Source organism: Hemiscyllium ocellatum, chromosome 12, assembly GCF_020745735.1.
Source record: "Hemiscyllium ocellatum isolate sHemOce1 chromosome 12, sHemOce1.pat.X.cur, whole genome shotgun sequence".
Taxonomy (NCBI): Eukaryota; Metazoa; Chordata; class Chondrichthyes; order Orectolobiformes; family Hemiscylliidae; genus Hemiscyllium; species Hemiscyllium ocellatum.
In genome coordinates, this window is record NC_083412.1 from 7,832,060 (window position 1) to 7,846,499 (window position 14,440).

Here is a 14,440-nt window from a genome sequence, read left to right on the forward strand (position 1 = left end):
GTAGAAACAGGCCATTTGGCCCAACAAGTCCGCACTGACCCTCCAAAGAGTAACCCACTCAGACCGAATTCCCTCTGACTAATGCACTGAATACTATGGGCAGTTTAGCATGGGCAGTCCACCTGACCTGCACATCTTTGGGACTATCGGAGGAAACTGGAGCACCCGGAGGAAACCTCCGCAGACACGGAAAGAATGTGCAAACTCCACACAGACAGTTGCCCGAGGCTGGAATCGAACATGGGTCCCTGGCGCTGTAAGGCTGCATTGTCAGTGAGCAGTCACTTGTTTCCTGTTTTCTGACCTTGTACTGTGTCTGGTCTACTGACAGATGTGTGGTTTTGCTTATTGTGATTCTCTGGGTATATTTGAAGACGTTGTTCAGTTAACCTAATGCATATTAGTTGGGCTTAACTCCACCTTTCCTCCTCCTCCCCACCGCTGTCTCACTATTCTTTGGCTAGAAACATATTTAGTTGGCACCTTGCCCACTAATTTGTTCAGTGTGCAAGTGTCAGTGATAAAATATTAAGCGAACTTATAAGGTGAAACATTTCCAGGGAGGAATGTAGCCTGCTTCAAAATGGTCTGCACCTTGAGCAGTTTTGAGATCACCATATGGGGCATAGCTGTTTGCCAAAGCCTTTTGCAATGCTATAGGTTAAGCTGCTGGTTGTGAGTAGCCTGACATGTGACACAGAATTTTGATATGTGACAGATTAGATACGATGGATCAGAAATTGGCTTTTTGCCAGTTACTGCAGTATAAGTTCATGAGGAAACTAAAAGTTCATATGACTGCTGTGGGCAAGAATTGCTGGAGGCCAGGTCTGCAGATGTACAAAAAAAGGTTTGTGAAGATCGACCCAATAACTACAGACCAGTCAGTTTAACATCGGTGGTGGGAAACAACTATTTTGGATAGAAGTAATACTCACATGTAAAAATATGGATTGGTTTGGAAAAGTCACCGTGGATATGAGGAGAGAAAACTTTGTCTAAGCAACTTGCTGTCTAGTCAGTTCTGCTAACTTGAGTTGGACGGGGGTCAGTTCACCATGAAGCTCACCGTATGGCTGAGGCGCCTCAAGTGCACGCTCAATGTCAGGGCTGAATACCTTGTCTGTATGGCTCTGGGTGGTTTGGGTCATGAACTGGAAATGGATCAGTGCCCTCACGGTCAACTATGCTGGCATCATCCGGCCCATTTCTCTGCCATCCAGCGCATCACCGACTCTGGTCAGCCCTGTGTCCTGAGTTCTCTCCTCCCTTGGCCAGTGCAAACCACACTCAAGGAGGAAGCTGGTCCTGGGCAGTGGCTTCATGATAGGAGCCACTACTCCTGTAAGGGAGATCTCCAGTGTATGTCGCCTGTGTCCCAGACTATGATCCGGTCCTGGTCAATTCCTGGTAGACAATCCGAGGCTGAGATCACCCTATGGACAGGAATTGCATTTTTATTTTTAACCCTGTGCTGTCCCTGACCCAGTCCCAGAAATGCTTGATGGGGTTAGTGTAAGGGAAACTTTATTTTCATTTGCAATAGGTAAAGGAATCTTTCCCTCTGACTCTTAGAACATAGTTGTCCCTGTCCCAGAAGCATTCCATGGAGAGGGAGCTGAGGGGGCTTGATTTTTATCGTTTGTTTTGCGTTCAGCTGAGCCAAGGAATATTTATTCTAGATTTCAACACATTATTGTCCCTACACCACGAGTGGGTAGTGGGGGCAGAATTGAGGAAAGCCATTTTTTGTTTATTTGCTTTCCATTTTTTCCAGAGCCACTGGAGCTTTATAAAAACTGAAAGAACTGTGGATGCTGGAAACTAGAAACAGAATTTGATAGAAAATCTCTGCAGGTCTGGCAGCATCTGTCTATTTACTCTTCCCATGCCCCTCATGATTTTATAAATCCCTACGAGGTCATCCCCCAGCCTCTGATGCTCCAGGGAAAACAGCCCCAGCCTATTCAGCCTCTCCCTATAGCTCAAATCCTCCAACCCTGACAACATCCTTGTAAATCTTGTCTGAACCCTTTCAAGTTTTACAACATCTTTCCGATACAAGGGAGACCAGAATTGTACGCAATATGCCAAAAGTGATCTTACCAATGTCCTATACAGCTGCAACATGACCTTTCAAACTCTTGCACTCAATACTCTGATTAATACAAGAAAGCATACCTAATGCCTTCTTCACTATCCTATCTATCCATCTCACATTTTTGTAAATTGAACTCCACCTGCCAGTCCTCAACCCATTGGCCCATCTGATCAAAGTCAAGTTGTAATCCGAGCTAACCACCTTTGCTGTCCACTTCACCACCAATTTTGGTGTCATCTGTAAAGTTACTAACTTTACTCCCTAAGTTCACACCCAAATCATTTATATAAATGACAAAAAGCAGTGGACCCATACTTATGAGGAAGGATCACCAAACCGGAGATGTTAACTCTGATCTATCTCCACTAATGCGACCAAACCTGCTGAACTTCTCCAGCAATTTCTGTTCAGTTCCAGACTTGGAGAAATGTTTATTTTTCTGTTTTGAGAGATCGGAGTGTGCTCTATTTAACCCGGTACTGTCCCCATCCCAGGAGTGTCTGATCCAAGCTGTTGGGGCTTGGCATTTCTGTTTGCATCTTTCATTTAAAAGAGTGGAGGGCTGTTCTTCAGACTGGAGGGTTTAGACCAGTTGTGTGCCACAAAGGTCAGTGTTGGGTCCACTGTTGTTCGTCATTTATGTAAAGGATTTGGATGAGTGCATAGGAAGCATAGTTACTTAATTTGCGGATGACACCACAATCCTAGTTGTCACTGAAGAAGGTTATGTAAGAGTACAATGGAATCTTCTTCAACTGGGCCAGTGAGTTGAGGAATGACAGATGAAGTTTAATTCAGATAAATATGAACTGTTGCATTTTGGTACGGCAAACCAGGGAAGCATTTTGACAGTTATTGGTAGGCCCTGGTGAATGTTGTTGAACAGAGTGTTGTAAGAGGTTAGATCACATGGATTACAGGGAGAACTAGTCATCTGGATACAGAACTGGCTCAAAGGTAGAGAACAGAGAGCGTTGGTGCTGGAGGGTTGCTTTTCAGACTGGAGGCCTGTGACCAGTGGTATGCCAAAGGATCAATGCTGGGTTCACTGCTTGTCGTCATTTATGTAAATGCATTGGATGTGAACTTAGGAGGTATACTTGCGAATTTTTCAGGTTTTACCAAAATTGTGGTGTAGTGGACAGCAAAGAAGGTTACCTCAGAGTACAACTTGATCTTGATCAGATGGGCCAATGGGTTGAGGAATGGCAGGAGGAGTTTAATTTAGATAAATGCGAGGTGCTGCATTTTGGAAAGGCAAATAAGGGCAGGAGTTATACACTTAATGGTACGTTCCTGGGGAGTGTTGCTGAACAAAGAGTTTGCAGGTTCATAGTTTCTTGAAAGTGGAATTGCAGGTAAATAGAATAGTGAAGATGATGTATGGTATGTTTTTCTTTAGGGTCAGAATATTGAATATAGGAGTTTGGAGGTCATTTTGCAGCTGTACAGGGCATTGGTTGAGGGCATTTTTGGACTATTGTGTGCAATTCTGGTTTCCCTCATGGAGGAACAATGTTGTGAAACTTGAAAGGGTTCAGAAAAGGTTTACAAGGATGTTGCCAGAGTTGGAGGATTTGAGCTATAGGAAGAGACTGAATAGGCTGGGGCTGTTTTCCCTGGAGCATCGGAGGCTGAGGGGTGACCTTATGAAAGTTTATAAAATCATGAGGGGCATGTGTAGGATAAATAGGCATGGTCTTTCCCATGGATTGACTAGTCCAGAACAAGAGGGCATAGGTTTAGGGTGAGAGGGGAAAAGATTTGAAAGGAACCTAAGTGGCACCTTTTTCACTCAGAGAGTGGTGCGTGTATGGAATGAGCTGCCAGTGGATGTGGTGGAGGCTGGTACAATTACAACACTTAAAAGGCACCTGGACATGTATATGAATAGGAAAGGTTCAGAAAGATATGGGCCAAGTGTTGGCAAATGGGACTAGATTAGGTTAGGATATCTGGTTGGCGTGGACAAGTTGGACTCAAGGGTCTGTTTCCATGCCGTATATCTCTATGACTGCAGCTACGTAGCTCCTTGAAAGTGGCATCACAAGTAGGCAAGCTGGTGACGAAGGCATTTGCCACACTTGTTTTTATCGGTCAGAGCATTGACTATAGTAGTTGTGCTGTCATGTTAGCTGTACCAGACATTGGTACAGCCAGAGTTGGAGTACTGCATACAATTCTGGTCACCCTGCAATAGGAAGGGCGTTATTAAACTGGAAAGAATGCAAAAAACATTTACAAGGATGTTACTGGAACTTGGAGGGTTTGAGTTATGAGAGGAGTTCGGGTAGGCTGGCCCTTTTTCCTTGGAGCATAGATGGCTGAAGGGTGACCTTATCGAGGTTTACAAAATCATGAGGGGCGTAGATAAGGTGAAGAGCCACAGTCTTTTCTTCAGGATAGGGGAGAGTACCAAACTGGAGGGCATAGGTTTATGGTGAGAGGGAAAAGATTCAAAAAGGACCTGAGTGGCAACTTTTTGACACTGAGGGTGGTGTGTATATGGAATGAGCTGCCAGAGGAAGTGGGAGTGATTGGTACAATTTCAGCATTTAAGAGACATTTGGATAGGTACATGAACAGAAAAGATACAAAGAGATATGGGGCAAACACAGGAAAATGGGACTTGTTCAGTTTAAGAAACCTGTTCGGAGTGGATGAGTTGGGTCGAAGGGTCAGTTTTTGTGCTGTATAATTCGAAACAAAATAAGTTGTACTTTGCAGTCCTTGCAAATGTATATATTTATTAGGAAAATTAACAGGCTGAGTTACTGTTCCCTTGTATGAGGGATGCTGCAGTGGCTTTTTGTTAAATAATGAAGAATTTGAATGGAGATACACAGAAATTCTGTCCGTTTGTGGGGAAGAGCAAAATTAGAAGTCATCAATTAATGGTAGTGACCCATAAATCCAGTTGGAAATTCTGAAAAATCTTGTTTTTGCAGACAGTGTCAATAATGTGGAACTTGTTATCACAGGATGTATTTGAAGTGGATAGTATTTAAGGGTAAGTTAGCTAAGCTTCTGAGGGAGAAAGGAATAATAGAACATAGAACATAGAAGGATACAGCGCAGTACAGGCCCTTCGGCCCTCGATGTTGCGCCGACCGAATCCTACCTAACCTATACTAGCCCAATAACTTCCAAATGCCTATCCAATGCCCGCTTAAATGACCATAAAGAAGGAGAGTTCACCACTGATACGGGCAGGGCATTCCATGAACTCACAACCCGCTGTGTGAAGAATCTACCCCTAACATCGGTCCTATACCTACCACCCCTTAATTTAAAGCTATGTCCCCTAGTAACACCTGACTCCATTAGCGGTAAAAGGTTCTTAGTATCTACCCTATCTAAACCCCTAATCATCTTATACACTTCTATCAGATCTCCCCTAAACCTTCTCTTCTCCAATGAGAACAGCCCCAAGTGCCTCAGCCTTTCCTCATAAGATTTTCCTACCATTCCAGGCAACATCCTGGTAAACCTCCTCTGCACTCGTTCTAAAGCTTCCACATCCTTCCTATAGTATGGCGACCAAAACTGCACACAATACTCCAGATGAGGCCGCACCAGAGTCTTATACAACTGCAACATAGGTTATGCTAATCAAGATAAACAAGAAAGGATAGGATCAGACTTGAATGGAGAATAAATGTTCTGGACCTGTTGGGTGAAATGGCCTGTTTCTCTGTCAATTTTATGTAATTGTGGGCTGGGTAATTAATAAACATGTTTTGACTAAATGTATTCCCTGCCTCCATACAGGAGCTGACCAAACGAGAGGTAGAGTACATGGCGCTATCCAGGGATACAACTGAGACAGACCTTAAACAACGCAGAGAGATCCGAGCAGGAACTGCCCTTTACCTTGATCAGGTAAGTTACATTGCAACTGGCTGCTTTTTTTATTGTGCCTTCACTTAAAAGCAGTAAGAAATTTGAACATAATGTTATTGAGACATGCGTGAGGAATAGGCACAAGCCGTCTGTTATAGTATAACTGTCTGTTTTGGATCCTTTTCCAAAGAATAGGGGCAGTGACGAAGAAAATGTTCCAATATTAGTACTTAATTTCCTTAACAGGTGGGGATAATGAATGCCCCCAAGGTCAACTCTCATTCTTCTAGCATTCAGGAAACCAAACATGAATTTGCTATGTGTAGAACAGTTGGCTTGAGTTGCTGTGTGATATTAAGAGGTGTATCTAGAAGATTTGAAAAGGGTATTGTGATGGAGAAAAGCCCATTTCTAAATTGTCCTTGCTTGTCTGTTTGTTTTGCTTCCTTTTTATATAGGTGGATTTGTGTGAATCTTTGTGTCAATTGTTATCAACTATGTTTTGCTTAAAATGCCAGTGGACTTCCTAATGATATTCTCCAGTTTAATGTCCTAATAAGCAAGGAAAATGACAAAGATATCAGGCAGGCAAGATGATACATGAGATGTACTGGTTGACGTCTGTAGGGAGGGTTGAACAACATGTGTTGTAATATACCATTGTTCCCAGAAACAGCTGGGTCAGATTGGATGGCACTGCCACATGATGCAAATTCCTGACTGACTCTAATAGTTCAGGTTTCCTGTAAAGTCCTCTACAGCACCTTAATTATAGCATTCTGCACATTCATTGACACCACATGCAATCAAGCATTTCAGAGTGGATGGCAGCCAAAACAATATGTTGGAACTTGCATGGTTACAAACATGCCAATCCTTTTTACTGAATCTATCAGCTGAGAGCCAAACACCTTTTGCTGCAAAATGCATCAAATAAATGGGAATGGAAGTGTGAGATTGAGGAAACTGTTTGTTTTCTCTACAGTTTCAAAGACTAAGGTGATCTATCGGAGCAGAACAAAGCTATTTAGCCAAACAAGCCTACTCTGCTATTCAATGAGATTGTGGCAACCTCACTTTTCTTCCCTTCCTCGTAGCCCTTGATTTCCTTTCTGAATCAGGATATCTCAGCCTTGATATATAACCCAAACCTCCTTAATAACCCAACCTCCAGAGCCTTCTGCAGTAAAGAATTCCATAGATTCACTATCCTCTGAGGGAAGAAATTCCTCCTCGCCTCTGTTTTAAATAGGCAACCCCTTACTCTGAGATGATGCCCCTGGTTCAAGCTTCTCACACAAGCCTTTTTGCATTTTTTTTTTAACCTTTGTGGCCTCCTTTCAATAATCCCTTGCTTCATTCCTGATGTAGTGCTTATGCTCAAAATGTCAACTTTCCTGCTCCTCGAATGCAGGAAATAAGCCCTTCCTGATGAAGGGCTTATGCTCGAAACGTCGAATTCCCTATTCCTGAGATGCTGCCTAACCTGCTGTGCTTTAACCAGCAACACATTTTCAGCTGCTCCTCGAATGCTGCCTGACCGGCTGTGCGTTTCCAGCACCACAACTTTTGACTCTGCTTTAGATCATATCAAGTTTAGATAATCACAACCGTGGCCTTTAAAAAGGTGTGAGGTGTCTTATGATCGCAGCATGAAAATGAACGAGTGGAGCTGTGCTGGGGGCTGGTTACTGCATTCCACCTGGCTCTTGTCCTTGCGTGTTCACATCTATTCTCCAGTAGTAGATAAACTAGTCAGTGATCACAGTTGCAAATGTGTTGCTGGTCAAAGCACAGCAGGCCAGGCAGCATCTCAGGAATAGAGAATTCGACGTTTCGAGCATAAGCCCTTCATCAGGAATAAGAGAGAGTAGCCAAGCAGGCTAAGATAAAAGGTAGGGAGGAGGGACTAGAGGGAGGGGCGATGGAGGTGGGATAGGTGGAAGGAGGTCAAGGTGAGGGTGATAGGCCGGAGTGGGGTGGGGGCGGAGAGGTCAGGAAGAGGAGAACGTGGCTGAAGAGTTTCTGTGCAGAGGAGATGACCTGGGGGGGTGCAGTGAGAGAGGGACTCACTGAAATCCTTGTAGAGGGAGGAAGAGAGCTTCTTCAAGGAAGGCATCCTTGCAAGAGGATTCGCAGTAGGTTAAAATCTTCGAGTAAAAAATGAGGTCTGCAGATGCTGGAGATCGAGTAAAAAATGAGGTCTGCAGATGCTGGAGATCGAGTAAAAAATGAGGTCTGCTTTTGACCACTATTCCTATGTTCAACGCAAAGGACAGACATAGCAACTTAGGCATGTCAACCTCTGGTCTCAGTCTCAATGCAGAGTTTCTCTTTCCTCTAAAAATATACTTTGTTCATAAAATTTGTAGCAACACAATGCAAAAATTTCACATTGGATATCACAAGTTTATTTTCATGTTCTTTAGTTTCTCTTCAAATCATAAAATTGTTTCGCCTTTTACTTCAACTTGTCCCAATACAACATGTTCTATTCGATGCAATTACGATAAATCTGTTTATAAAATACATTCCACGTCAAGTATCCAACCCAAGGGTAAAGTCATTTCAAACTGTAAACTGCAGCATCTGTGCATGCGCTTAGTTAAAAATTACAGTCCCTATCCTCCAGCTGGATACCAGATTTGTTACTTGCTACCTTAATGTACCTATATTCATTAGTGGGAGTAAATTGCTGGAAGTGCTGGAATCTGTACTGAAAATAAAATGCTAGAAGTCAAAACGGGTGGGGCAGCATCCAAGGAGAGAGAGTAAGAATTTTGAGTTTAGGTGACTTTCCATCACAGCTCTGAGGAAAAGCCATCTCGATGTGAAATATTAGCTTGCTCTTTTTCCCCATATGCATTAGTTATGTGCTATTGTCCCAGTCTGTCAGATTATTGTCCCGTACTGGAGCTCCAGATGTCTGAGCACGAAAGCTTCTTCGCTACTGGCTTTTTTTTTGTTGTTGTTTCAAAGGCAGCAAGAGCTGGAGAGATCAGATTTTGAGCTTTTAACAGGTTTGCACTGATACACGATCAATCAGAGGAAGGTAATGTCCCATTATTATCTGGTCTCCTATCTGTCTTACATGTAAATCCAAACCCAAACCAATTTTATTATCTTTTAACTGTGTTCTGAAATAGCCTAACAAACATTCAGTGTAAGGGATGGGCAATAAATGCCAGTCTTGCCGGTGCTGCCCATGTTCCATAAGGCAATAAAGAAGACAAAAGTGTTCTGCTCTTTTCATTCCTGAAACAATCAGATTGCACAATGACATAGTTTGAAACAATTGTTCAAGATTGGTCTGTGAGGAGAAGTCTGTTAAACTGTTGATTAGCCCCTTTTATGTTTGTACCACCTTTAGCTTTTTTTTTGCAACACTGCCAACTCAATTGAGTAATATTGGAAATGAGGGTCAGAAAATGGCAGGACGAATCAGAGAGACAAAGCCTAGGAATGCACCATCAAACTGAGATGTTGTAAAGATCATCAAACTGAGATGTTGTACGGATCATCAAACTGAGATGTTGTACGGATCATCAAACTGAGATGTTGTAAAGATTACAAAATAACAAAACTAAAGGATCTGTATTTGAATGTGCATAGCATTGATCACAAAGTAACTGAATTGATTGTGCACAATTAAGTAAATATACACAATGTATTTGCCGTTATGGAGATATGACTGCAAGGTGACTAGGATTGGCTTCTCAATACTGAGCGGTATGTGGCATTCGAAGCAAGATAAAGATGGTGGGGTAGTAGTCCTAATCAAAGGTGGTATTAGTGCAACAGTTAGTGATAGATGGCACGGGAGGAAACTGGAGCACCTGGCGGAAACCCACGCAGGCACGAGAACATGCAAACTCCACACAGACGGTAAGTCAAGACTGGAATTTAGTCTGTAGTGTGAGGCAGCAGTGCTTGCCACTGTGCTGCCCTTACACATTTGCTGCAGATACACAAATGTGATTACCAGATAAGGAAAGGATTGGACTCACCTTTCATGATCTCCTACGGTTATGGAATCCCTAACAGTCAAATTTGAGGCTTACATGAGAAGAGTGGGTCTTTTGACCTCAATACTGGAGGGCTTCAGCTCGTGTGGAAGCAGATCTTTGTAGGGAATTCATTTCCTCATGAGAGGTAATGAGATGGTGCACCAAAGGAAGGCTTTTGAAGCTGTACTGAAATACATTAATTCTATTTGCATCCTCCATGTGGAATTCCTTGCCTTGAATAACATCACTATTTCTTTGAAGTGCACATAAGATCCAGTTTGATTATAGAATGGAGGGTACTGTTCGGTCAGACGGTCAAATTTATTTTGCAATCTGACCAGGGACCAGTAATTTCCTTTTAGAACAAAAAGGAAAGAACTGTGGATGCTAGAAATCAAAAACAAAAATTGCTGGAGGAATTCAGCATTGTCTGGCAACATCTGTGGAGAGGAAGCAGAGACAATGTTTCAGGTGCAATGACCCTTCTTCAGAACTGGTAGTCAGTTGGAAAAGGCTGGTATGTATGCTAAAGAAAAGGGCTGTGGTTGGGGAAAGGAAGGAGTAAAGGATAGGTGGAGACGGAGCCCAGAGAGCATGTACAACAGTGACAGGGAAAGGAATTGATAATGGTAACCTGGGGAGGTAGAAAAGCTGCTAATGGGGACCATTAGTGAGTGAAAATGAGTTGGCTGTGGTCAAAACAACCCAAGTGATGACAAGGCCTGGAGTTGGAGAGTGGGGGAAGGACATGGAAGGAAATGTTCAACCCTTAAAATGATTGGACTCGATATTGAGCTCTGATGGCTGCAGGACGAGGTTCATGGAACATTCGTTGTAGAGCTTCTTTTTACTCCAGAAGCTGCACTCCTGCACTTGATCGAAGGTATAGTACTTGGTACCGTCAGCTCGCTTTGTTGAGTCATTACTCTCCGAAATCTTTCCTCAAGCTCTGATCTTCCTCATCTGCATCTGCTTTTCAAACTCCATTCTATCAATTGCTCTGGAGTATTACTTCTTGCAGGCTTCTCCTTGCAGCCCCACGTGGCTTCTCCAATACAAAACCAGCACAATTCCCCAGTTCTACAGGATGTTTTCTGAGTTCTATCTCCAACCCTTAGCTACCTGTTGATTTCTAGAACTCCTCTCTTAAGTCTGAAGAATACAATGCAATCCAACTGCCTGCAGCCACTAAACCCCTCTTCTGTGATCCTCAAACTGTCCTGACCGGCTAATTGAATTTTTTATGATAAACCCTCCCCTATCGCTGGGTAGAATTGAATGTTGCCACCTAGCAACTCTGTTCCATAAGATGTTCAATAAATGTTAGCAATCATAGACTGCTGGCTTGCTGAGTACAACAACTGGTTAATTCATCACAGTGCATTCATTATGCAAAGACAGATTATAGAAGCTGTGAACAGATGAATAAATGGAAAATAGCTGCTGCTGCACAGATATTCAAATTATAGAAAACAACTGCAATTGATTTTGATTGAGTAATATGGAACAAATTAGTGTTTATGTAAATGTTTCTTAATGACCATGTGAGTTTGTTAGAAATTGAAAATACTGAAACCAGAAGAACAGAATGTGATTGTGTCATGATGTAAGTTGCAATTTGCTCAGTTTCCTCGAGCTGTCAAGAATGAGAGTTTCAGCATCAATATGACTCAGATAATAATTACTACCGTTCTTGATATAAAGAGCAACCTTTTCTATAAAATGCAGTAATTATATTTCTATGTTCAGATGGGCAAGCAGCTTCAGCCTCCATGTAAATATGAGATCAGTTGTGAGGAAATAATTGGTAGCTTTTTTTTGTGCTTTTCTAGGTAGTGGTAATTGCATGGTTGACACATTTTCTCTACACTGTCATTTGCAGTATTTAAGGCAGAGTTTTTGTGTTTTAGACCAAAAATAATCAATTGTATCTCAGTCATATTGAGCAGTTGAAAATTCCGATTATACCTCCACACTCTGGTGATGGGTGATCTTTAAATACATGTTTATAAAAATAATATTTCAAACTTCTGATAGTTCTTCATAAGTGACAAGTGGATTTTGCCTGCATTAGATGAGGGTATACGTAACATTGCATTTTAAATACACTGCCTTGATTAGCACACAAAAGGGTTTCCAAACTTAGCTGATAAGACCATGTTTTTAAGACCTTGATTAAGTCACTCCTCAGCCTTTAAGGAGAAAAGAGGCCCAGTTGTTCACCTTACCCTATAGATTAGACTTACAGTGTGGAAACAGGCCCTTCGGCCCAACAAGTCCACATCGACCCGCCGAAGCGAAACCCACCCATACCCCTACATTTACCCCTTACCTAACACTACGGGCAATTTAGCATGGCCAATTCACCTGACCCGCACATCTTTGGACTGTGGGAGGAAACCGGAGCACCCGGAGGAAACCCACGCAGACACGGGGAGAACGTGCAAACTCCACACAGTCAGTCACCTGAGTCGGGAACTGAACCCGGGTCTCAGGTGCTGTGAGGCAGCAGTGCTAACCACTGTGCCACCGTGCCGCCCATACCCTGATATGCATATCCGTGCATTCTGAATATAGTCCTTGTAAATCTTCCCTGCACCCTCTGCAGTTCCTCTATATATCATTTTTGTTCGTATGGCAACCAGATTTACATGCATCTTTAAATAAGTATTATTTAACTACTATTTAAAATGTGTTCAGCATAATGTCCCATTAGGTATAAAGCCTAATACTTGGTTTACTTCTTATTACAGGCTTGATAAACGGTGGAAGAACATTTTAGTGATTGATATATTTATACTCTGAGATCCTTCTGTTTCTCCACTTCACCTGGACTTACACCTTCCAAATGATTTTTTTCTACCAGTTTATATCACCTCACATTTTGCTATCTTGGACTTTGTTAATTACTTATCCATTCTACATATTTATAGACATCCTGTGATTTGTTGTATGATTTGGAGGTGCTGGTAATGGACTGGGGTGTATAAAGTTAAAAATCACACAGCGTCAGGTTATAGCCCACAGGTGTATTTAAAAACACTAGCTGTCGGAGCACTACTCCTTCATCAGGTGGACGACTATGCTCCGAAAGCTAGTGCTTCCAAGTAAACCTGCTGGATTATAACCTGGTGTTGTGTGATTTTTAATTTGTTGTAGTTCTCATCGGTAATGACCATCTTTAGCTGCAGCCCAACCATGTGTACCCCACGCGCCCCCCCTTCAAAAAAATCAATGGTGCATTTGATTCCAAAATCCCAATCATTAATGTCATTTGTGAAAAGCGATGGTCTCAGCACTGAAATAAAACAAAGAACTGTGGATGCTGGAGCTCTGAAATGAAAATAGGAATTGCTGGCGACACTAGATGATCGGTAGCATCTGTGGGGAGAAAGCAGTTTTGAGTTTGGTGACTCCTCAGCTGAGTTTTGATGAAAAGTCACTGGAATCACTATGACTTGTGGGAACATCACTTCCTACTTTCTGCCACTCTGAATGACTCCTCTTTACTCGCACACTTCGCTTTCAGTCTTGTAACCAGCAAGCCACTTGTGCCCTCATCCCACTGTCTCTGATCTTAAGGGTAGACCTTGATGGCAACTCTAGCCTTTTCTTTTAAAGGCAAAATAAATTGTATCTATTGTAGTACTACTGTCTATCACATCCCCCTTCCAGCGCTATCAACTGGCTGCACATCTCTACTAGCTTAGTGTTTGATATTTTAACCCAGTTAATGCCCAAACATTAATGATAATACGCACATTCAACCTAAACTGTGTCATGATCGAAAAACTGCCATTCATGTGATGGGTGAGAATACTGAGCATTTGCACCTAGTGTTTCATGTGTTAGATGATAGATTGAATTGCAAATTGTTTAGTACTCAACGGTACTGTAGATACTTTGATTTAATTCCAATGTGTGATGAAAATTCACAAATCCTAACATGCCCTGCCTAACTATTCAAAGAATTCTGCTGGTTTGGAACATAAAAGACAGCCTTGCAGGACCAGTGTTCTCACTCGGCTGTGTGCAACCACTGATCAGCCTTAAGTTCGAGCACTTCGTGTTGGAACAGAAAGAGTCTTTGCACTAAACTGAAATTTAGAGGTGGCATGGTAGTTCAGTGGTTAGCACAGCTGCCTCACAGTACCAGGGACCCTTGTTCGATTCCAGCCTTATGTAACTGTCTGTGTGGAGTTTTCACATTCTCTCTGTGTCTGTGTGGGTTATGTGGATTGGCCATTCTAAAATGCCCAGGAATGTATTGGTTAGGTGGATGAACCGTTGGAAATGCATGGTTCCATGGATTGGTTAAGGAATGGGTCTGGGTGGGATGTTTTTCAGAGAATTGGTGTGGACTCGATGTCCATGAGTGGGGTGCTGGAAAAGCACAGCAGGTCAGGCAGCAGCCAAGGAGCAGGAGAATCGACGTTTTGGGCTTATGCCCTTCATGAGGAATGTGGACTCGGTGGGCCGAATGCCTGCT

General features: G+C 42.6%; 1 protein-coding gene across 2 annotated transcripts in view; it reads left to right on the top strand.

The window, feature by feature from the left end:
* The window catches only part of vwa8 (von Willebrand factor A domain containing 8), a 345,890-nt gene that overhangs the window by 32,828 nt on the left and 298,622 nt on the right, over nucleotides 1–14,440 (top strand). For both annotated transcript variants that reach the window (XM_060833282.1, XM_060833283.1), the window contains exon 4: nucleotides 5,873–5,983. In XM_060833282.1, the coding sequence (XP_060689265.1) occupies nucleotides 5,873–5,983 (111 nt within the window). The remainder of the gene's footprint in view (nucleotides 1–5,872; nucleotides 5,984–14,440) is intronic.